Raw genomic sequence first — 22,822 nt, 5'->3', positions numbered from 1 at the left:
GATGGTAAAAAAACTTGACACAGACAACACTCGCTGCAATATCTGTAATGCGAAATGTAAAGTTGCCAGGGGAACACGACTAACCTGAGGACACTCATTTCTCAGTTCATCTGTTATGTAAAGACGGATGTTCCTGTTTGTCTGTTTATCAGGTCTAGATATCATTGGACCGGCTGGGGAATCAGGGTCCAAAGGAGAGAAGGGAGAGGGCGGTGACCCAAACAGCCAACCAGGTGATCCTGGCACAGCCGGTCTGAAAGGCTTCCAAGGATCTCCAGGTTAGTAATTACTCTTCTGCATCAATGAGGCACAAGTTAGGCCATCTAAGAAACCTGCGGAGTTCTTGATAAAATGATGCACAGTAACAATGCGGTCAATCAATCAATCTATGCTGTTTCATTTCCTCAGGTGACCATGGTCAAACTGGACCGCCAGGACTCCGCGGCCCCCAAGGACCAGACGGGAAACCAGACAAGCCAGGATCCAGGGGGGACTCTGGCTATGTTGGAGCTAAAGGTTATGAAGGTAAGAAGATACCGTTTTAGTTCAAGAAAGAAGAGAAGAAGAAGAATTGGTGCAGTGTTTACAGTATTCACTACTCTCACCTCTTACCATGGGCAGTACAGCTACTCCATATAGTCTACCCACTTTTTGCATTTATTAGTTTATGTTCTAATTTGGGATTTTTAGTTATTTGCTAGTTGAATTGTTAGAAAATATGTGTTTTTTGTCATGGTTCATGTTTTTGGTTAGTTGTTTCTCTGGCAGAGACAGAGGCAGGCAGTTTAAACAACAAAAGGCGAGCTTTAATGATGAGCTGATAGCAATCTAAAATACAGACAAACCAATGAAAAGTAAAGGAAACAGACTTAAATACACAGATGAACAAATGAAACAGGTGTACACAGAAAAAGGGCTGGAAAACAGATAAAGACAGGAAGTGGAAAGTAAAACATAACTCATGTAGATACAATCTATACATCAAACCAATTCCTGTACTTTTAGCTTTTTAATATCGTAGTGTGATCTGGACCGAAACACACTCCAGTATACAGGAATGGTATTGAGATGGGTGCTGTGTGTGATCCAGAACATTGCATTGTTACATGATCATCAGTGTTATTCACTTCACCTGGGACTGACTATACTAACTATATTTATTAACCATAAATGATTTTTGTCTCTCAGGTTTCCCTGGAGCCAGAGGGTATCCTGGTGTGGATGCCCCCCCTGGAGAAAAGGGTGTACCAGGAGGAAGTGGGTTTCCTGGATTCCCTGGTACGAAAGGATTCAAAGGAGATCAAGGGCCGTTTGGATACAGGGGGTCAAATGGTGTTTCTGGGAAGAAAGGTAAGCATGAAGTATTGAATCTTTAAACGGCGACTTGTTTACCACCAGTGACATTTTTGCAATAGTAGATATTAGGGCAAATTAAACAACCAATCATAGTACTTTTGAACAAAACATGAGGATTTATATTTATACTTGTCAATACAAAATACATGGTCAATGTATGGTCTCATGTGAACGGACTGTCACGGAAATCCGACCAGTCGTTCACAAAGAAACAACTTTTGGCAACTGAGACAGACAGGGAAGGTCTCATTTTGCATGTAACATTACAATCTGCTCACATATGGCCAGTAAAAAAAATATTAATATAAGTCAATTTCTAGAAATTGTCACATAGAGCCCCCTCACCAGCTATGATCTGTGTATAGTCTCACTATATTTTTTTCTTACAGGGGTGAAAGGAGAGCAAGGATTCATGGGATTTCCTGGTGTGGTTGGTGTGAAGGGAGAACGAGGACCAGCTGGTCCCAAAGGGAGCACTGGACCTCCAGGTAAATTAAGCACTTTGACAAAACATACAGACTGCTCACTCGTTAGCAGATATCACTCGTTATTACATTATCTTTTGTTTTGCAGGTTTTCGTGGGTTCCCAGGCAACCAGGGTCCTCTTCCAATTCCCATCAGAGTCCCAGGAGAGAGGGGCCCTCCAGGACCACGGGGTATCCATGGACCACAGGGGGTTGGAGGGATCATAGGGCCACATGGGCCCCCTGGGGATGGAGGTAAGTTATTCTTATAAGACATGTTGAGCATCCCTGAATGAAATGTCCAGCTAAGCAACATACATGTATCCTCTTTCTGTACAGGTTTCATGGGACCCATTGGACAGAAGGGCATGCCTGGGATTTCTGGTAGACCAGGGGTGCCTGGATTCCGTGGAGGTGGCGGACCAATGGGCCACCCCGGTCTGCAAGGCAGGGAAGGTGCGTCTGATACAGTGGGGCAGTTTGGGATTAGGTTCATTAGCTGGGATTAAAGGATTTAAAGTAGGTGGAGGTTTAAGCAGGGAACCAGCTACCAAGAGGTTTTTGATTGTTATTGTTTGTTAACATAGTGAATAAATTGACCTGAAAATGATTAGCATTGAGCTGCGGATAGAGGTCTATTTCTATTATTATGAAACAATCTTAGCAGAGATGGTTGGCAGGGTTTGAAGGAAGTTAAGAAAGATTTAGGCCACATGTATGAAATGTCCTATTTCCCGTTTTGTGTAATTAGGGTTTATTGTGACATATCAAGTGTGTACAGTATGTGTATGTAAGGATTTTTCGCTTATGGTTAATTTTCATTTTAATCTGCTGATTAGTTTCAAGGTAAATCGATTAATCGTTTAGTTTTTACAATTCAAAAGAAATGTGAAAAACGCTCATCACAATTTCCAAAGTGACGTCTTCAAATTGCTTCTTTTGTCCAGCGAACAGTCCAGAACTCAAAGACTGACATTTTTGCTTGAAAAATGACTGAAACTCTTTCGATCCTCTAGTCGATTGATTGACTACTCGTTGCAGCTCTATATGAGTTCATCTTTCAAAACACGGCACTGAACACATCATCTCTCTATAGGCCTCCGCGGCAACACTGGTGTCCCTGGGCTGCCTGGTATGCCGGGCCGCAGCGTCAGCGTGGGTTACTTGCTAGTGAAACACAGTCAGTCGGAACAGACGCCCATGTGTCCCGTGGGCATGTCTAAACTATGGGACGGATACAGTCTGCTGTACCTTGAGGGCCAGGAAAAGGCACACAACCAGGATCTGGGTAAGTCTGGGAGAACTGTAACAATCCTCTCCAGTATGTTAATGTTCTCAGTGACATTTCTGTATTCTGCAGGGTACAGATATGAATTGTCTCCACAGTGTGAGTTTGTTACAGTACAGTCCTGGCTGGATGCATTGATGGTGGAACATTCCCACATTAATTTGCCGACATTATAATCCAATGAAGCAGAAGACATTCCACAGAGGTCAGGCTCATCAGATCTCACTGCTGCCTCAGTTTGACAAGACAACAAGTGTTCTTAAATTCAAGAACACTTGTTGTCTTGTTAATTGAAGTAGAGCTACATTTGCGTGATCAGTCTGAGAAAGAGAATGGTCACGATTGAATACAGAAATAAACAAACTTTGTTTTTCATTAAACTCACGGTCATCTCTTAGGCAGTGCTATCAGCGCCCTCAGTTGTTATATAATCCATCCCACTGTTTGTTTCCCATCCTCCAAGTGTAATTTCATACTCTCATCTCTGCTGCTTTAGCCACAGCTCATACAATAAAACTGGCTTACACTTTCCAATAAAACTCCAAACAAAAACTACTTTTGACAGACCACACATACTGCAGGTAGAACTAATTTCCAGAGTAGGGTAGGATATTAAAAAATGACATTGTTAATAATATATTGTGTTAATAATACAGATGATAATATTGTGTAAGTAATCCAGCGCCTCGGTAAAGGCGAAATATGTTGGAATTTTAATTGAGAACATTCAGAAATTGACTAAAATTATTAACAGTGTTAAAAAAAATAACATTATAACGTTGTTGTATTATGTTGAGGAGATATCTACTGCAGTTAGCTACACATATCTACAGTACAGCTAACCGTGGTAACTACCTTACAGCAGCTATCGTTAGCAGCAATTAACCGCCCCGTATTTGTTTTGAGTATGAATACGACAGGTGCCCAATAAGAAGACAAAGCAGTAACAAGCTAGCTAGCTACTATCACAGTGTGTGGCTACTAATGCCGTGCAAAATCATATCACAGGAGGTGACGGATGAGAGGATAAAATATGTGCTCCAATTTTGACCAGCTATAAACAAACATGTTGGAGAATGTCAGCTAATGTTAGCATACTTCAGGTAAATATTATTCTCCTCTCCTTGTTTATTTTATACTACATTTTAGCATTTACCATTATCCCGAGGTTCATTTTGAAGCAAGGTTCAAAACTTTTAAGTTTATACTCTTGGACTACGATCCAACCTGCTCTTCTGTTCTCTTGTAAATGTGTAATTATTTCATTCTTATGTGACGTAATAATTGTGTAAAGCCACTTTAAATAGAGTTTGTGTATGAAATGTGATACATTAATAACCATGTGTTTGTTTGATTGTCCTCTCTCAGGTCTGGCTGGCTCCTGCCTCCCACGGTTCAGCACCATGCCCTTCCTGTACTGTAACCCTGGAGACATTTGTTACTACGCCAGCAGGAATGATAAGTCCTACTGGCTGTCGACGACCGCTCCTCTTCCTATGATGCCTGTAGAAGAGGGAGAAATCAAACCGTACATCAGCCGCTGCTCAGTGTGCGAAGCTCCATCAGTTGCCATCGCAATCCACAGCCAGGACATCACCATCCCACAGTGTCCCGTGGGCTGGCGCAGCCTGTGGATCGGCTACTCCTTCCTCATGGTGGGTTATGGTCTTCTGTCCAGACAAACATAGGCAGTGGGTGAGGCTGAGGAGAGGGAAGGCTAATATGTTCATGTGGTTGTCTATCAATCATCTGTGCTCCCATTCTGTTTGAAACATTTCCATGCACGTAGTGATGTCACTGCAGCAAATATCCTGGCACATTTAAGCAGCAAAACTAAAAGCTGGAGTTATAAACTTGACAAGAGAGTGTTCTGATGGGGTTCTGGATTTATCAGGAGGACGACTGTTTTTATAACCCGTGAATGTGACTTTTTCGATGTGTAACAATGTAAGATGTAAGAACATAACAACACACAATAACAGTCAGTAGGATTAGTCGATATGGCCCAAAAATAATTCTGCATAGTAGCTGTTGATTTTTGTCTCTCTTCGTACTCCTGCTTCTGCTCGAGGTGTGTAAATAAGTTTGTTGTGTTGCCCCTTTTTGTTGTTACATTCCTCTCACACTTCCAACATATTACCATGATTTGTTGTACATCTGATCTCTTTTAACTGTCTTTAACTTAAGTGGTGTGTAATTACGATGTGAAGTTTTTAACAATCAAAAAACATTATAACGCTGTTGTCGTGAGAGATATGATATGATAGTCAGGGTACAACTCCTCATCAGTTGTTTAATGTATTCAGTGGCTTATGAGAAGCTTTGGAAATCTTGGATTTATTTATACCAGAAAGCCTTTGTTACAAACTGGGAATGTGGAGACTGAGAGATGTGGGTGTTTTCCAGACAGAGAGGGTCTCATGAAAAGGCACTGTCAAGTTGCAGTGTTGCAGCACAGTATTTTACAATCTTTGTTTCCTGGTAATTTAAATATAATACTAAATTGTTGGAGATCCTTTTAGGCAGACATTACCTCTTGTTACAAGGTGTTTGCCACTGCATTGTTCTACATTATTTTAATGTATGTTTTTCATTAATGTGGACTAGGCTTTCTGCCATGTTAAAAAAAAGAAGAACGTTATCCTACTTGTTATTTTATGCAAGTCACTCAGTGGTGTTAAGCAAACATTTCCAAACAGCAGGAACTTGTTTGTTAAGAACTAGTTTCAACTGCAGTTAATAAGTATCCATTGATACCAAAGGTACCTGAGTTCATAAAACAGTATAACTCCCTGATTGGACAATGAAGCTGTACGTCACAGAGAAATAGGAGACGTCAGGCTTTGTGCAACAAAGACAATACTTATCAGACCAATTCCCCGTTGTTGTTTTAGTCATTTCACTTGACGCCTGCCTCACTTCCTCTCACCTTTGTCTCCACAGCACACAGCAGCAGGAAATGAAGGCGGAGGTCAGTCCCTGTCGTCGCCAGGCTCCTGCCTGGAGGACTTCCGCACAACACCGTTCATTGAGTGTAACGGGGCCAAAGGCACATGCCACTACTTTGCAAACAAGAACAGTTTCTGGCTAACCTCCATAGATCAGTCGTTCCACACTGAGCCTTCATCGGAGACGCTCAAAGCAGGCCAGCTCCTGTCACGCATCAGCCGCTGCCAGGTCTGCATGAAGAATTTGTGAAAGACTGAAGTAAAGCTGACACAAAGACTGACAGTGGTCTAGTGTCGTGTCTCTGTCCATGTAGTAAATCAAACAAGGGGGATCTGAATACTGATTAAGCCTTGTCTCCCCGAGCCACAGAGCTCAGATATGCAATGACTGTGTGATGCCTTGAGCTTTCAATGAAATGTCCCACTGTAGATAAAACAGGAGAAGCCCCGTAATAAAGCCAACAGCATTATGGGAAAACAGGTATTTTTGTGTCAAATGTGGATTGGTGCTTATTGTTTAACTTATTACCTCAGCTACTATGACACATCTATCACCGTACACTACAGCTGAACCAAAGACGCCTGTGTGTATGCACTGCTTCAGTTTATCTAGATGTTTTTTTTTTTTTACTGTTTCAGGTGTACAGACCCACCGTAAAGTAGAGCTGCAACGATTGGTTGACTAATCGATTAGTCAATTAACAGAAAAATAACAACTATTGATAATCGATTAATTGTTGAAGTCATTTTTGTCTATTTTATATCATATTGAACCCAACATATATATTCGGATATTCAACTGACAAAACAAGACATTTAAGAAAATCACAGACTTACTGAAGAGAAGTTTAGGGCCTCTGTACAAAAAAAATTGGAATTTCTTTTAGTAAGTAAAAATTTCTTAAAGTCAGAATTCTGAGAAAAAAGGTTTTTTTACAGTGGCTCTGATGCTCTTGTGTAGGTACCTCATTGTTTTCTGACATTTTATAGACCGAATGATTAATCGATTAATAATGAAAATAATCTTTGGTTGCAGCTCCACCATAAAGCCACTAACACTGCTTCTCAGCTAACTGAAGAATGTGTCACCAGAGGTCTTGAACATGTATTGGCTGATACTCTGACAGTATTATCCTGCTTTTTTATCCATTGCTCTTACAAAACCTATTTTTATAATATGAGTCTTTTCCAGCTGTTAATCTGTTTTATGCATTTATCAACTATTGCAAAATTCTGTAATTCTTCATTTTTCATACTCCATATGTTCACACAATGCACTGATTCTCTTTGTATTTATATCAGCTGAATGAACTTGATCCCTAAGAGTTGAAATATATATCTTATCTAACACTACTCATGTCACAAATCTACTAATTATTGAACTGCCCCGAGCGGCCAACAGGACAGAATGTAAACAGCTTGGATCAAAGGTCTCACTGTATCAAATCCTCGCTGTGCTCACTGGTTAGATTAGAGTATTTTACACAGAAAGCAGGTCAGATGTTCTGCTTCACCTAGATACACTTATTTGGAAGTACACAGTTTGGTTAGACTGCAAATAGGCTGACAACATGTGTTTTAACTGTAATATAATTATGGTAATTCCCATAACATGATCATTTCCTTGGATTGTAAAGATTAAATGTTGTTTGTTATACTTTTGACTGTGTTGTTTTACTCTCGCGAGCTCCCCTTAAACTGACAGAGCAGACAGATGGCAAAATAAAAATCTTTATTATGACAGCGTACTTAAAAATTCATCAGGGGTATTTACTATTTACACTCATTGAAATGTTCCACATGTGCAGGTAAAATATCAACAACGTTAGTAACAGAGCATAAAAGAAAACAAAAGAAGTGTGATTTATGAAAACTTTAAAGGACACCTATTATGCTTTTTCGTTATTTCCTTTCCTTCAGTGTGTTATGTTCTTCTGCATGTAAAAGATCTAAAAAGGTCAAAGTCTGTACCAACAGAAGCTCCTCTCTCCCACAGAAAACACTGCTCCTGAAATGCCTCATCAGTAGTCCCGCCTTTATTTCCGTGACTGTGACATCACACTACACGTTTGCATAATTTCTGCCTAGCAGCTAGTTTGGCACGTAAGAATTGATTTTTGCACAGCTGCTCTGTTTTTAGCAGTTGGCTCAGGCTTGTGTGAGCTGACCAATCAGAGCAGACTGGGTATTCGAGAGGAGGGGCCTTAAAGAGTCAGGAGCTGAAACAGAGCGTTTCAGACAGAGGGGGAATACAGTGCTGCAGCACTGTGCAGTATGAGAAAATTGAAATGTTTTTTGAGCATTAAAGCATGTAAACCTATTCTAGTTGTAACCCAAAATATAATTAGGAATCTGAAAATGAGCAAAATATGTCTCCTTTAAAAAACAATTATAAACACAGTGCAAAGTGCCACCCAGCTAATACTTGGTGCTGTTAAATATGTGACAGTCTCTTTCCAAAACATAAAGAAACAGCAGTGATTGACTTCTTATGTGTCATATTTGCCCACAGACACATCTTTGGGATACAAGTGCAGTTTTAGTTGTTAGGGTAGAAGGTGCATTATTTCCCTTCCATGCAAAGAAATACTTGAAATGACTCAGAATGTGTATTTGTGTTTAGTGTGTGTGTGTTACCAGGAGGTCATTAATGCCACTGGGTCTCAGTCAAGGCAAATAAGTAGTACCGTCACAGTATGTATTTGGTGCGCAGACCAATCTGTAGATTGTCCTTAGTTAAAAACAAGTCTCTCCGTCTGGTAGCCTCTCCACCTTCCTTTACCTAGCAGCATCTGCTCCGCTTGCTGCTGGCCCCCCTGCAGTCCTCCAGGTCCACCGTAGGAGACTCCTGGTTCTCGTTCCTCTTCCTCAGGATGGAAGGCAGCACCAGGTCGAACAACGCCTCAAACAGGGCATCCACGTTGTAGCCTGTCTTGGCACTCGTCTCGAAGCACATCTTCTCTGCGGGCAGGCTGCTCTTCTCGTCCAGGCCCTTGTAGCGCAAGATTCTCCCATAAAAGGCTGCTGCATCCTCGTGGGCAACCTGTTTGTGCAGCATCACCCCCGAGAGGGACGCGGGGGAGGCTGGGGGTGTGGGGCAGGCAGACAGCACCTGTGGCTCAGTCCTCTCTTCCTCACACTCCGTTTGGTCTTCAGGCGCCACATCAGAGTCCAGGGACAGCTGGGCTTTAGGGTCTGTGAGATCGGCCTTGTTGCCCACAATGGCGTAAATGCAGTCATGGTTAGCAGTATCAGTCAGGGACAGGAAGCGCTCCTCCAGCTCAGCCAGGCTCTGCCAGTTGGTGACATCATAAGTGAGGATGACAGCGGCTGCACCCCGACAGTACATCGAGCCCAGCCCATGGAACTGTTCACGGCCTGAGGAAACAGAGATGGGTCAACCATGTCCAACCTACATACAGACTTAAAAACAGCCATACTGTGGGAACAGACTACAGGCAGACACACAGCACACAGAGAAGTTGGGAGAGAACAAAAACAACCTTTGTCGTTGAAATATGCAGGACTTTGAAAGGGCACATTGTGTGTGATTACTGAGGGCATCACCAGGATAATACGCAGCTGCTAGTTCATTAAGTACACCTATGATTATGTGCTCAAATCACTGATTTTTGTTCTGGAGGTCTTTAGGCATCTTCAAATTTCTCTTTCATATAACAAAACCCAACAATATGGACAATGTACAATGAAAAGAACTGACAGTTTTCTACCTGAACTAATTCTAGGTGCTGTATCGTAGGCAACAAGACGTTTCACCTCTCATCCAAGAGGCTTCTTCATGGGGGTTGCTAAGCCACGAAGGCCGGTTGGACCAACGACCCACAAGTGGCCCTAACGACTCTGTAAAAGTACACCCACACAGAGTTTAAAAGCCTGCAACTCCCCTCCAGTTAGTTTGAACTGAAGAAGCCTCTTGGATGAGAGGTGAAACATCTTCAAAAAACTGAAACATGTCCAGTTGCCTACGATACAGCACTTAGAATTACCATGACCTGGATGACTGAGAACCTTCATCAACATCTACCTAAACTAACTGTTCTTACCACGATGTCACGTGATTTGGTCTATTGAGCATCGATTAGTCAATTAATAAATTAGCTGATTGAAGTAAAATTAATTGCCTGCTATTTTGATAATCGATTAATCAGTACAGTCATTATTCAAGCAAAAATTTCAAACATTTACTGGTTGCAGATTCTTAAATGTTTGCTGTTCTTCTTTCTCATTTATGATTAGTATGATAAGTAAAAGAAGTCTTTGGGTTTCGGACTGCTGGTTGGACAAAAGAAGCAATCTGAATAATTAATAACAATTTCAAAAATGAACATTATTGTAAGTTGCAGTCCTAAAATTGATTGTACCCCACTGTGATTATTTTTGACAGATACTGCCATTGCGATATGACTCACTATTAGTAGGAATCATTTTCTCTGAAAAACCTAGTAAAATCATGGTGATGTGACATTTGTCGGGGTCTGTACCAAACAAACATGTTCTCTTACATCTGGAAAACAAGATTTTTAGGCTAAGGCATCTCTGCAGCACTACAGCACATCATTACAATGCTTAATTAAGGGTTGACTGAAATGCTTTTTCAGGGCCGATACCGATTATTAGAAATCAAGGGCGCTGAAAACCGATATTTGGGACCGATATTCGTTTGTAATAAAAATGAAAACATTTGAATTACCAGTGGTGGCATGAACCTAACTACGATTTACTCAGGAGCTGCTCTTAAGCACAATTTTGAGGTACTTTACTTGAGTATTTCCCTTTTCTGCTACTTTATTACTTGTTTATAGGCTATTAATTGTGATGTGTTACCAATCACATAGTGTTGTGGGCAGACATTGTGTGAGAAGATATTGCATCAGAGCAAAAGTAGTACAATTTCAAATTAGTTTATTTTATTGGCAATCCGACATAAAAATCGCAAATCACCAATAATAATTTTAAAAAAGCTGATTATTGGCCCCCGATAATCGGCCAGGTCAATAATCTGTAATGTTAAAAACATCATACAGTATAACATAAAATAATTTCGATGCTATTGACTATTGACCCCCGATAATCGGCCAGGTCAATAATCTGTAATGTTAAAAACATCATACAGTATAACATAAAATAATTTCGATGCTATTGACTTGTGTATTCATCAGATGAATACAGCACCGGAATACACTGAGGATCTGAGGCAGGGAGATTTTTCATTTGTACATACTACTGGCTTTAAAACCCTCGCTCTGTCCTCGTGTGCTTCTGGAAAGTACTTTTGCATGCAAGTTTGGAAAAGTTAGGCATGGGGAGTCAGGTCTTCCTGTCATAGCTCTGTCATGTGACTATTAAGAGGAACAGTGTAGGCCGCTTGACCTCCTCTGTGGGGCCTTGAATGTAACTGAAAAGGACATTATCTGTGGGAAAATAAGTAGCAGACAGCCTGTTTTCAACAAGCTGAGCCAAGCTAAGGTCTGCAACGATGGCCTCGAAAATGACTCAGCACTGATCCTGCATTTCTCCACCACAATGACTAAATAAAGACAGCAGCCTCCTGTCAGAGGTCATGGAGTTTGGGAACACACACAGGAAATGGCTTACTGGTGACATGGCTAGCCTTTCCTTATCTCTGTGGCTCACGAACTCTACTTTCATTGTGAGTGTTATTTGCCAAAGAGGGTTTACTGTAATTCATGTTTACACAATACTGGAATGTAGTGCAGTCATAAGCTTCACCAGCACTTACTGGAAATTATTCCTGTCAAAGCTAAATTAGTTTAGAAGAGAATTATACTCAAGTGGAGGTTAATTAGGGAAAGACGTTGTAGAAAAGGATGAGTTTGCATGTGTACAGTGGATTCAGTATTGCAGTAAAATAACACTTTCATACTCACTAATAAAATCTGTACATTTAATTAAATTATTAACAATTTTTTTGCACATGCAACCAAAAATCTGTCAAGTGCGACTAATAATTTTCATCGGTCACACTGGTGCACCTCAAATTTGGCAGTTCATATTTAAACAGATGAGGTTACCCCCATTTCTTATGCGCGTGCTGTGATTTAAATGAAAAAAACATGTATTTGTATCTTTCTTCCTGTTCACAATCATTTACACAATGTGTTACAAAATTAAAAGGTGCAATATGTAAGAATTTTTGATTAAAAAAATTAAATAATAATAATTATTATAAAATAATTTACAAAACTTACTGATGGAAAGTTAAGAAGTGACAGTTTTTACGTTATGTCACAGACATCCATGTATAGTGTTGCAGAGATATCCACTGAAGTTAGCATGCTAACCAGCTAACTCTCAGCCACAATCATTAACAAAACCAGCACTTCTCTGGTGCTCCGAGCAGAGTCAGCTAATATGATCCATACCGCCAAGGTTAACTAAGCTTACTAGCTAACCTTAGCTACTGTTAGCAGCAGTTAGCGGTGATATGCTGGTCAATATTTACATATTTCACCTTCAAATTAAAGTGAATTATTGGGTGCACCTAAAATATGTGATGGTAAACCTAAAATTAGGCACATCAGTGCAACTATTGCATAAACTTAGTCTGTAGCCCTGATAAAGTGTCCTATAAAGTACTTTATTTACAAATAAACAAAGGTGTCACTAGGTACATAACATAAAGACTGCTCTTCGTGTTACTGTACTAAATTAAATGTTATGTTGTGCTGGACCATTTGGCCGATAATCAAATTAGTTAGCCTGAACCAATTGTGCTAATTTTCTAAAGGAAAAAGAAGATAAGCAAGATTCACATAAAGGTACTGTCCACTTGCAGTGTAGTTTACAGGCTCATGAGAAAAGTAGTTCAATGAACTTTTACTGCCCGTCTTTTATCAAACCTTTAGCAGCGGTTGTTATTTCTCAAGCCTCTATCTCAGGCGGCTGTTCACAGATTTCGAAAATAGGCCAAAAGTGCTCTGTGAGTGGGTTTTACTGCAAGTACACAGATGACGGCGGCTTGGATTAGGTCACATCAGTCCAATATTGAGCAACATAGCACAAGACAGAGCACACAGTGATCTTTACGTGATGAATCACAGTTTTCTGTTGGTACACTAAAAAAAAAAAACTTTTTATGATATGTTACCAGAGTAAACAGGAATGTCTTTCTCAGATAGTCAAATACAGAACAAATCTATATGGATATTGAGTAGTTAACTTAAGTTAATTTAGCATCATGTTTATCTGTTAAACCCCCTTTAAGACACCTTTTACGGTCAAAGGTCAATAGATTGTAGGCCTACTTGTAGCAAACAACTTCTAAATTCATGTTAATGATTAAAGGCTCTGGTCAGTAGATTGAATGTTTACTTAAGAGATCAAAAATATAGAAAGAACATGGCATATTTTTTATTTTTTTTAAAAAAGGTGTGTGACTGTGAATAGATTTACAGATTAGTTTTGAAATTGTTCTGATAGTTGTTTTTGCCTGAGTGTGCTGGATTACCAGGTTGGTTTTTGTTCTGTTTTGACCTGCGAAGTCTTTACAGGACATGTTATTGTTATTAGTTTCAGAGCTGAGACTGAGAAGTTGATCTGTTATTTTTACAGGCTACGTGAGAATAACAGATATCTACTAGCAGAGGCAGGTCTGCAGCCCGCACACACTCGCACGGGTCACATGCCAGTGATTGCCTCAGGTGGTGGGGTCACGCGTTATCAGGTAAACACAGTTAACAAACAGCAGGGAAGAGGCTAAACCAGAAGAAATCACATGAAGGAGGCATTACCAGCTGTGTCCCATATCGAGATGTTGTAAGGTCCCCACTGTTTGAGGTAAAACGCCCCTCCGACGGTGCTGATGGTGTCTTTGAACTTCCTCTCCGTGTACCTGTGGAGCAGCGACGTCTTCCCCACGTTCATGTCTCCCAGCAGGACGACCTTCACGTCGGGCTTCTTCATCTTCGACATCTCGGGCATGTTGACGGTTCTGGTCCCGCTACAGGGGAGCTTTTTTTTTCTCCACTAAAGTTGAGAAGAAACACCGTCTAACTCGTAGACTTCACGTCAGACTGGTCGTGAACTCTCCTGACAAACGCCATTTTATGGAAGAAAGTTAATTTGTGACAATGTGACAGTTCAGCGTTGGCTTGTTTTCAATCTGCTGCCTGCGACTCAACTTCAGAAAGTAGTGAGGAGGTGAAACAGGAAGTAGGTGAGGAGCTCAGGCTGTGAGCGGCGCTGTGCTTCCCTGAGTTCTGCCTGTCAGGTTCATCTACTCGCAGGCTGTGGACCGCCCCCAGCAGTCAACCATGTTTGTTTATTTTATTTTTTAATGATTACAGCAAAAAGAGGGGAGAACGAGAAGAGAAAAACTAAGCAAAAAAATAGGGGAAAAAAGAATTATTAAAGAAAATAAATAGAATAAAAAACTATCAATGATATGATGAGATGGTGACATCAATATACAGTTTTTGTTTTGTCTTTTTTTTTTTGTTCATCTAAGATATGTTTGGAAATCAACCAAAGACATTTTCTTTCCACTTTTAAATTTATTTATTTTATTTTATTTTATTAAAGTTTAACAATGTTATTTTGTACCAAAATTGAATGAAGGGAATCTATTATGAAAACTTTCTTGGCAAACTGTTAGGGAGCGTTCACATAGGCCTATCTATCCAGTTTTGTTTGTTTGTTTGTGAGATCTGGTCTGTGAGGGGAGGTAAATGTTTCAAGATTAGGGGCAGATTCTTTCCAAAACGCACGTGTATGTATGTAAAACACTGAGGGAAAACATGTCAGAGACTATTCTACCGCAGAACAGTAAGGAATCAGAGCATTATAAGAAAATGTAAACGCACGGATTACAAATATAATACAAAATCCTCAACACATGCTTTTTGTCTGTTGTGCCATGGTTTGCATTTGGGTCTGCTAAATTTAATGGAGTAGGATTTGAGGATTTGTACACAGCCACATCTGAGTAAGGATCTTTTGCACCTGCAAGGCTTCAGTCAGGGCAAAAAATATATTCAACAGTGTGGCCCGATTTGTCACACTGAGTCGCCCGGATGTGCGGGTGGTAGTTTTCACACTCAAGCCTGACATGACAGATTCCTCTATGAAAACAAAACATTAAAACAAAACACTTGGTGGAGAGTAATAGAGTCTCTTCTCTAGACTGCGGAAATAAACTTAAAGGAAAGCCAAATAGATTTTTCCTCAAAGACGTTCTTGTCTTACCTTAAGCAGCGTTTTTGTTTATTGATCTATTTATTTAGTTTTTAGTTGACCTTTAACCCAATTACAGTTTTATCAACTCGTGCTGCGTTCATGTACAGTCGTAATTGGGGAAATATTTGTCACTATCGGGTCACCAAGACATCATAATACTTGCTGGGTCAGAGATTGTAATACCAGTACTTTATCCCTGTCTTCAAAGCATCGGACAACAAATGTAACTGCAATACATCGTATGATGATTCTACCAGACATTTTAATTGCCATTTATTCTGCATGCAAGTATGTTTGTTTTAGTTTTTGTTCTCGAAATTGTTACTTTTTTTCAAGTGTGACTTTTGGTGGTGAAACTTGGAAATAACTAATGCAAAACAAGTGAACACATTTGGTACAATAGTAATGTTTGTTATTACTTCTGACAAGGGAAATGTCGTCAGCAACAAGACAATTTTAAGATTTAAGTTGGGAGGGCAAATGTACAGGCCTGACATTGTAGACTACATGTTCACAAATGTGTGCAGAAGTTCACATAAGCATTTGTCACCATGTTTAAACAGATGAAGGGGAATGTATGCTCTCTAGGATGAATGTCACAAACAGAAAACTGAGGTACAAATATTCTGCTTACTGACAAGTACCAGAAATAAATGAAAGAAATAAAATGAAATACGTTGATATCAAATGAACTACTCGTGTCCTTACATTATAAATATAATTTACATTTTATGTATTGGTGTTAGTGTCATGTGATGTGTAGGTTGGACGTCATGGTCTAAAACATAGCAGCACCTGGCGGCCATTAGAAGAAGTACTTCCGCTTTAGCTGCTCAGCTGTGATGGCTGCCCATTGATTGTTGACAGACACAACCTGGAGTGTCCGAGGAGCCTCTGAAGGCATCACACGCCGTTTCTTCCTGTATGACTGTCCCGGTCCAGGCGCCTCATGACCAGGGTCGTTTGTGCACAGTTGTCAGCGCTGAGACGCACTTCCAGTTTAGGTAAGAGGGACTGCAGCAACACGGGGGGCTTTCAGTGAGGGGACAGCTCCGTTGGCTTCAGTTAGAGCAAAGAAAACATGACAACATGCCGCAACTGATTCAGATGTTCGCGTTTTGCCTCACCACAGTCCTGCTGGCGCTTGTCGCCACATTCCTCTGTTTAAATGAGAAAGGTAAAATGGAGGAAATGTGACATTTTATGTAATTGCTGCGCCATGTTAGCTGCATGCTCCGTGAAGCTTTTTGGTGCCTTTTCCACGTCGGTCGAGGAGTTGACAGTTGGACGAGTAGCCGGGGTCTCTAGGACCCGGCAGACACCTAGCATGGGCGGCGGAGCGGGCGGAGAAAGGTGAAGTTACCCTCGGAGGACTGATCAGAGGTCAGTTTGACATTTCCCCAGTGAGGGTTCAGGCCGCGAGAATGACTTGGGACACCGATCCCCAGTCAGTTTACTTTAAAGTATCGCGTTACGCATTTGGCTAACGACGTAAAGGGATAAACATAGACGGCTAGGCTTTAGCTAGCACACAGAGAGTTGATTTATACAAGATATTGTAATGGTTCCCATGTGAAAAACTATAATTCATACCCCCACAAGTCCCTCTGAGCTACCTACATGGTAAAAAACAAATCGTTGTTGACGCTGTCTGAGCTAGCGGCGCCCCGCGGCTTCACGCAGCTAGGAGCAAACATCCAGAGCAGACGTCCATCATAATCCGCAGTGTCAACATCTCCATTCAACTCCTGCTGGTGGAGGTGACTCTGTGAAGCCACACTGTTCCCACCCGCTATGCAAGCGAACACAACGCGGGGCTTCCTGTGGTCGGACGTGGAGACGCGGACCTTGTTGAACATCTGGGGCGAGCAGGACATCCAGGCGGCGCTGGATGGAAACTTCCGAAACAGCTTCGTGTACCGCGACGTCTCCCGGAGGCTGGGGGCGATGGGGTTTGAAAGGACGCCGGAACAATGCAGGGTGCGGATCAAAAGCCTCAAGAGACAGTACTTGTTGGCAAAGGAGGGCAATCTGCGGAACAACGGGCAGTATCATAAGATTTGTAAGTTTTACGACACCATGGAGAGGATTTTGAGCAACCGGCCCGCTCTTGACCCTCAGGAGTTCATAGAGAGCGGGGCGGGAGGAGAGGAGGCCGTGGATGGCCTGGAGGAGGATGGAGAGGATGCCCAGGATGTTTACTCAGAGAGCACAGGGGAGTGTCCGTATCCTGCAGAGACTGAAGTCAAGTTGGAATACCCAACTATTCCCATCCCCATTCCCGTTAAAGTGACAGTGGGCAACAACAGTAAGTGCTCCCTCCATGTCGTGGGTCTTCTGTGTTAGACTGGTGTGTTTTTATTTTGAAGGTGCACTGTGTAGTTTTGGTTCAGACATTTTATTCAGATGAGAAAGATCTTCATTGACTGATTTAAAATTAAATAAATGTTTTTATGCCTAAACAAACTCTTTGTTTTCATGACTGAGTAAACACACTGATATTAAATGTAGTTTTGGAAAAGAAATTCAAACTCAGAATTTTAATATTTACAATATTAAAGAGGTGATAATACAAACAGAAATATTTATTTTTTCCATGACTGAATAAACAAGCTGCCCCAGAGCACTGTTTGAAGCTAGAAAGGTGGCAGGGTCCGCCAAATATAAACAAAGTAAAACAGTATGAAACTGTGTTGTCCTTTAAGGTCAGTTTGTTTATTCAGTTTATTCAGTCATGAAAACAAAGAGTTTGTTTATTTTGTTTGATTTGGCATTAAAAAAAATCAATCAATGAAGATCTTTCTCTTTCTCTCAGACTACACAGTGCACCTTTTTAATGCCAAGATTATTTAACTGTTTATGCTCACAGATGCATCACATATTGTCTCACCCCTCCCCACTTCAGGTGCTTCAACAAGGCCGCAAAACAGCAGCAGCCAGCCAGCCAGTAATCTGCCAGCCAGAACACCTAAACGAGCAAGGAAGCGGCGTGCAAACTTCCCCATGGAGAAGCTCATGGAGCAGTTCCTGGAGCAGAGCGCCCAGGCCGAGGACGGCTTCTACCGCATGGAGGAGCAGCGCTTGCAGGCCGAAGACCGCCGCAGAGAGGCCGAACACGCCAGGGAGCTGCACATGCTCCAGATGCTCGGCCAGATGTTCTCCAGCATCTCCTCCTCCAGACCCGGCTCCGCGGCCACTCCCTCCAAAACGGCTCCTCCTGCCCGTGCTCCCGTGTTCCCCAGTGCCTCCCTGTCATGTGGACGCGGCCAGTCAGGTCACCTCAGACGCCCTTCACCCCAAACAGACTGTTTCACCCAACAAAGTCAACCGTTGAACCCTGATCCTCAAGCGTTAGGTATTAGTTTCGGTGTCATGTGTGCAGCCTTGAGGTGGAATGTGTGAAGAGAAAACTGAGTTAAAGGCGCATCAGCTGTAATGTGAAGGCTCACATACTCCAGTGTCACTCCTTTACACTGGTTTTCTTTAGTTCTGTGTTTTAGTTGTGTGTTTGTAGGCAAACGTTTGTCATCTTGTGTCTGTGGAAGGTAAAAACGTAGCGAAGACACTGCTTCTTCATCACTTTGTCTATCTCCTCAGTATTTGAACGCTACTACAGTTTGGGCTCTACGTCACACAGAGGCATGGATGATGACACCCTCTCGCTGGTCAAGAGCATCGTCCCTCCACTTACGTCCAAAAAGCACAAGGGACAAGATGGACGTATCGGGATCATCGGAGGATGCCAAGAGTATGTCACACAAAAACTCGTCGTCACTATAAACATCATTCACCAGATAAGCGTGTACAGTTCACTAGAACATTTGCACTAATTCTTTCATGTCCACACTCTAAAGCTACACTGGAGCTCCATACTTTGCAGCAATCTCAGCACTAAAAGTGGTAAGCAGTAATTCTCATCATGCCTCTTCTGACAAATATAATAAACTATTGTGGTCCAGTTCTGGTTCAGTGACTGAACCTTTTTCTCATCTTCAGGGGGCTGACCTCTCTCATGTGTTCTGCACCAAAGATGCTGCAACTGTAATCAAATCGTACAGCCCCGAGCTCATAGTTCATCCAGTTCTGTAAGTACAGAAACATTTACACCAACTATTATCTGAATATCATTTTGGCAGGACACTGTTCTTTCAATGCTGACAACAATCCGATCATTTATCGAGAAATATGTTCTTACAAATCACAGAGACAAGGTATTGCTTAGGAAATTTCAACTTTAGTAAAAAAAAAAAAAAAAATGTATTAGCTTTTCAACAGCCAGCATTCACAACTGCAGGTCATTCAGAAATCAGCATCTCTAGTTCATCATAGTTGATCATCATGGTGCTTTTGTTGAGAATTTGTTTATGGCTTGCTGTAATGCTTATAAGCATAATTTGTTTTCTTTAAGTAAGCAAGCAAAGATATTAGATTAGGCTGTTGGTAGTATGGAAGCTTCCACTTTGAGTTTCTGTCATGCTCTCTCTGTGTGGCTCGGGAGGTCAGAATCGACAAAGTGCCTTCAGTGACAGATCAATATGTTTGTGGACTTCCCGGTCAGTGTCCTTAATGCGCTTGAAGCTGACAAAAGCCACCATGTTCCTCGATTTTAGGTCGACTTTAGGTTGCCAACTTCACATCTGGCGAGGGATATATTATATAAGGGCGTATTGGCAATTCTGGCATATTTAAAGATTCAATATGTAAGAATTTTAGTTGAAAACAAAACACAAAATGATCTAAAATGATCAAGAATGTGAATAATTAACACATTTTACGTTATGAGGTCTATGAATATATATTGTTGCAGAAATATCCGCTAAAGTTAGCATGCTAACCAGCTAGCCCCTGGCCTATCCTGTGCCAGCGGTGTAAACTTAACTAATTGTAAAATAATAATAATAATAATATTGACCTTGAGAGGTGTTATGTTGATGCTAGCTCTATAGCTAAGTACATACGTCCATAGTGACTTTCTCAGCTATGGATTTTTACCACTACAATTACAGGTCAATGTCTCCAGATGTGATGGAATAGGTATTTTTCTTTCACAGGAGACATTTTAGCATGAACAGCAACTAATAACAGCTCCATTTCATTTAGGAGAACTTGTTCCAGCACCATCGTTAACCTGTCATAGCAGGAGAGCACAGGTGAAACAAATTAGTTAATGATGGCTCAGTCAGTGCCATTAAGTGTCTAAGTAAACAATGCCAAATACCCAGACATGATCTCTTCCAGATGAGGGCAAATATGCAAATAGTGCAGATGGGACATACAGTTAATATGAGCTACAGATACACATACACATCCTTTCAACTGCTGGTCTCCACCATGTGTGTGTGGCATAAAAGAGCAAATGGATTTTGGAAAAAAAGAGCATAACCAGGGCGTTTATCACATGTGTGTCTTTGCTTGTTGTGTGAAGGGACAGTCCTAATGCGGTGGAAGAGATAGAAAAATGGCTCCCAAGACTACACGGCCTTGTGGTTGGACCAGGTCTCGGGAGGGAAGATTTGTTACTGAAAACAGCGAAGGCACGTGGAATATATTCACTCTACCCTACACAAAAAAGTCTCTTAGGCCAGCTGCTTGTGCATAACCACAAAACTGAGCCGAGGTCATATTTTGAACAGTTGTTGGATAGAACAGTGATCAGTTTAAACTGCACAACACAGCCTTTCATGTGTGTGTCTCCCTGTGACTGATGACTGTGAAAATGTCAGTTTATTTCCCAGAAAACATGGCTTGTAGACTTGACAAGACTACATATTGTTAATTACTATCTTCTCTGAAAGAAGCACTTGTTTTTACGCTTTTTTAATTTTGGGTAAAAGAGTAATTTCACTGTGCATCTACAATTGTCACCCAAATGTGAGTAGACTGATGAAGAAATGGGTAAATGTTGCATACAGATTTTGTTTAGCACAGCCTAAAGAGAATGTTACAGTGTGCTAATGTTACATTGTCTCGTGTTAAAACCTTTTCTCTCTCTTTTAGGAGGTGATAGAGAAGTCTAAAGCGAGAGATATCCCCATAGTTATTGATGCAGTAAGTCTCAACCACCAGCTGTTGAACAGATGGGATTTTATTTGCAAAGCTAGACACGATCACTGATTTGTGTGTGTGTGTGTGTGTGTGTGTGTGTGTGTGTGTGTGTGTGTGTGTGTGTGTGTTTGTTGTTTGTTTCCTTGTTTTCGTCAGGACGGATTATGGCTAGTTACTCAGCAGCCAGCTGTCATTCAAGGGTACCAGAAGGGCATCCTCACACCCAACTTCATGGAGTTCACCCGGCTGTATGAGTCACTGGTGGGTGTCTCTGCACAGTTGAGGTGGTCACCAATTGACGCCGTTTAACATGTAATTCAGTGTGTTAATGTATTCGTCTTGTCGCAGCACCATGAGCCCATGGACAGCAGCGATCACCAACGCAACGTCATGCAGCTCAGCGTAGCCATGGGCAACCTCACCCTGGTGCTAAAAGGAGAACAGGATCTCATTACAGACGGCAGTAAGGGTTAGTATCAAGGCCAAAAGCAATATTTATGAGACTAACTTCTCCAGTCCAGTTAACCTTTTTCCATCCGTGTACGTCACTACCCAGATATGAAGGAGCTCTGATCTCAAGTTGTGACTTGTTGTTTTCAGTGATCTCGTGCAGTGTCGAGGGCAGCGGGAGAAGATGTGGTGGACAGGGTGATCTTCTATCTGGATCTATGGGAGTTTTGGCACACTGGGCCCATGCTGCCTCTGCAGCTGGACTGTTAAGAAGGTGAAGACATGTTAAACACCTTTAAAGGACCATACTAGTGTTTTTTATGTTCAAGCACATTACTTACAATGTGCGTAAACGTCACTGAACCGCTTCAAAAACACTCTTTAATTGTTAAGATTGATTTTTATACCTTTACTTAACCCATCCTTTATCCATCTTAATGAATATTTAGTATTTTCGGCTAATATATTGTTGAAACAATTAGTCAAATAACTTTGTAGTTAATGAAATTCATAGTTTCAGCCTCTATGGTCAGGATTTGCTGCTGTTGTTTGTCTAATATGATAGTAAACTGAATATTTCTGGGTTTTGGGCTGTATATTTAAAGATGTCACCATGGGCCCTCAAGAATTAAAAGCTAAAAAACATATTTAAAGTGCAATAATGTACAAAAATAAGAAATATGTTTAGTATATGTGTGCTTCTGTTTCCTAATCCATTATTTGTGTCCCCCTCCAGTGTGAATCCCTCGATGGTTGCAGCATTCGGGGCCTGCGCTCTTACCAGACAGTGCAACAGTCAAGCGTTCCAGCGACACGGCAGGTCCACCACCACAACCGACATGATCCAGGAGATCGGGACAGCCTTCAAGAAGCTTTTTGAAAGCTGAAAAAACGCCAACTGAAATAAAAAGTGTTGTTTCAACAGCTATACATACAAAGCTCAACTTTGCATTCTTAAAAACTGTTAATATATCCTATGGGTGGTAAATGTTCTCATCAAGCTGATTTAAATAAAGGTGACACAGGTGTGGACTATCCTTTCACAGACAGCCCT

The 22,822-nt window shown here is 41.3% G+C and overlaps 3 protein-coding genes across 4 annotated transcripts in view; 2 read left to right on the top strand and 1 right to left on the bottom strand.

The window, feature by feature from the left end:
• col4a2 (collagen, type IV, alpha 2) overlaps window positions 1-7,714 on the top strand; it is a 64,027-nt gene extending 56,313 nt beyond the window's left edge. Inside the window, exons 40-48 of the mRNA XM_073473338.1 lie at window positions 153-278; window positions 409-525; window positions 1,189-1,350; window positions 1,746-1,844; window positions 1,930-2,076; window positions 2,161-2,277; window positions 2,918-3,109; window positions 4,478-4,764; window positions 6,053-7,714. Of these exons, the coding sequence (XP_073329439.1) occupies window positions 153-278; window positions 409-525; window positions 1,189-1,350; window positions 1,746-1,844; window positions 1,930-2,076; window positions 2,161-2,277; window positions 2,918-3,109; window positions 4,478-4,764; window positions 6,053-6,307 (1,502 nt within the window). The 3' untranslated portion in view covers window positions 6,308-7,714. The remainder of the gene's footprint in view (window positions 1-152; window positions 279-408; window positions 526-1,188; window positions 1,351-1,745; window positions 1,845-1,929; window positions 2,077-2,160; window positions 2,278-2,917; window positions 3,110-4,477; window positions 4,765-6,052) is intronic.
• A 58-nt stretch (window positions 7,715-7,772) lies between these two features.
• rab20 (RAB20, member RAS oncogene family) lies at window positions 7,773-14,305 on the bottom strand. The gene is made up of 2 exons (XM_073473346.1): window positions 13,830-14,305; window positions 7,773-9,435 (listed from the first exon to the last, which is right to left on the bottom strand). Exons 1-2 carry the CDS (start codon window positions 14,017-14,019, stop codon window positions 8,840-8,842), a joined length of 786 nt encoding a protein of 261 aa, XP_073329447.1. The 5' UTR covers window positions 14,020-14,305; the 3' UTR covers window positions 7,773-8,839.
• Window positions 14,306-16,069: 1,764 nt separating this feature from the next.
• naxd (NAD(P)HX dehydratase) lies at window positions 16,070-22,817 on the top strand. 2 transcript variants are annotated; one of them, XM_073473340.1, is made up of 11 exons: window positions 16,070-16,277; window positions 18,179-18,628; window positions 18,871-19,021; window positions 19,128-19,173; window positions 19,270-19,358; window positions 20,699-20,807; window positions 21,271-21,321; window positions 21,475-21,579; window positions 21,667-21,787; window positions 21,919-22,042; window positions 22,505-22,817. In XM_073473340.1, exons 1-11 carry the CDS (start codon window positions 16,223-16,225, stop codon window positions 22,653-22,655), a joined length of 1,452 nt encoding a protein of 483 aa, XP_073329441.1. In that variant the 5' UTR covers window positions 16,070-16,222; the 3' UTR covers window positions 22,656-22,817. The 2 variants fall into 2 exon arrangements, with proteins under 2 accessions (XP_073329441.1, XP_073329440.1); XM_073473339.1 differs by lacking the exon at window positions 16,070-16,277 and adding an exon at window positions 16,297-17,581.
• Window positions 22,818-22,822: the final 5 nt, after the last annotated feature.

Source organism: Pagrus major, chromosome 9 (genome assembly GCF_040436345.1).
Source record: "Pagrus major chromosome 9, Pma_NU_1.0".
In the NCBI taxonomy this organism is placed as follows: domain Eukaryota; kingdom Metazoa; phylum Chordata; class Actinopteri; order Spariformes; family Sparidae; genus Pagrus; species Pagrus major.
Note: the sequence above shows the minus strand (reverse complement) of the source record. Positions and strands in the feature narration are given on the sequence as shown.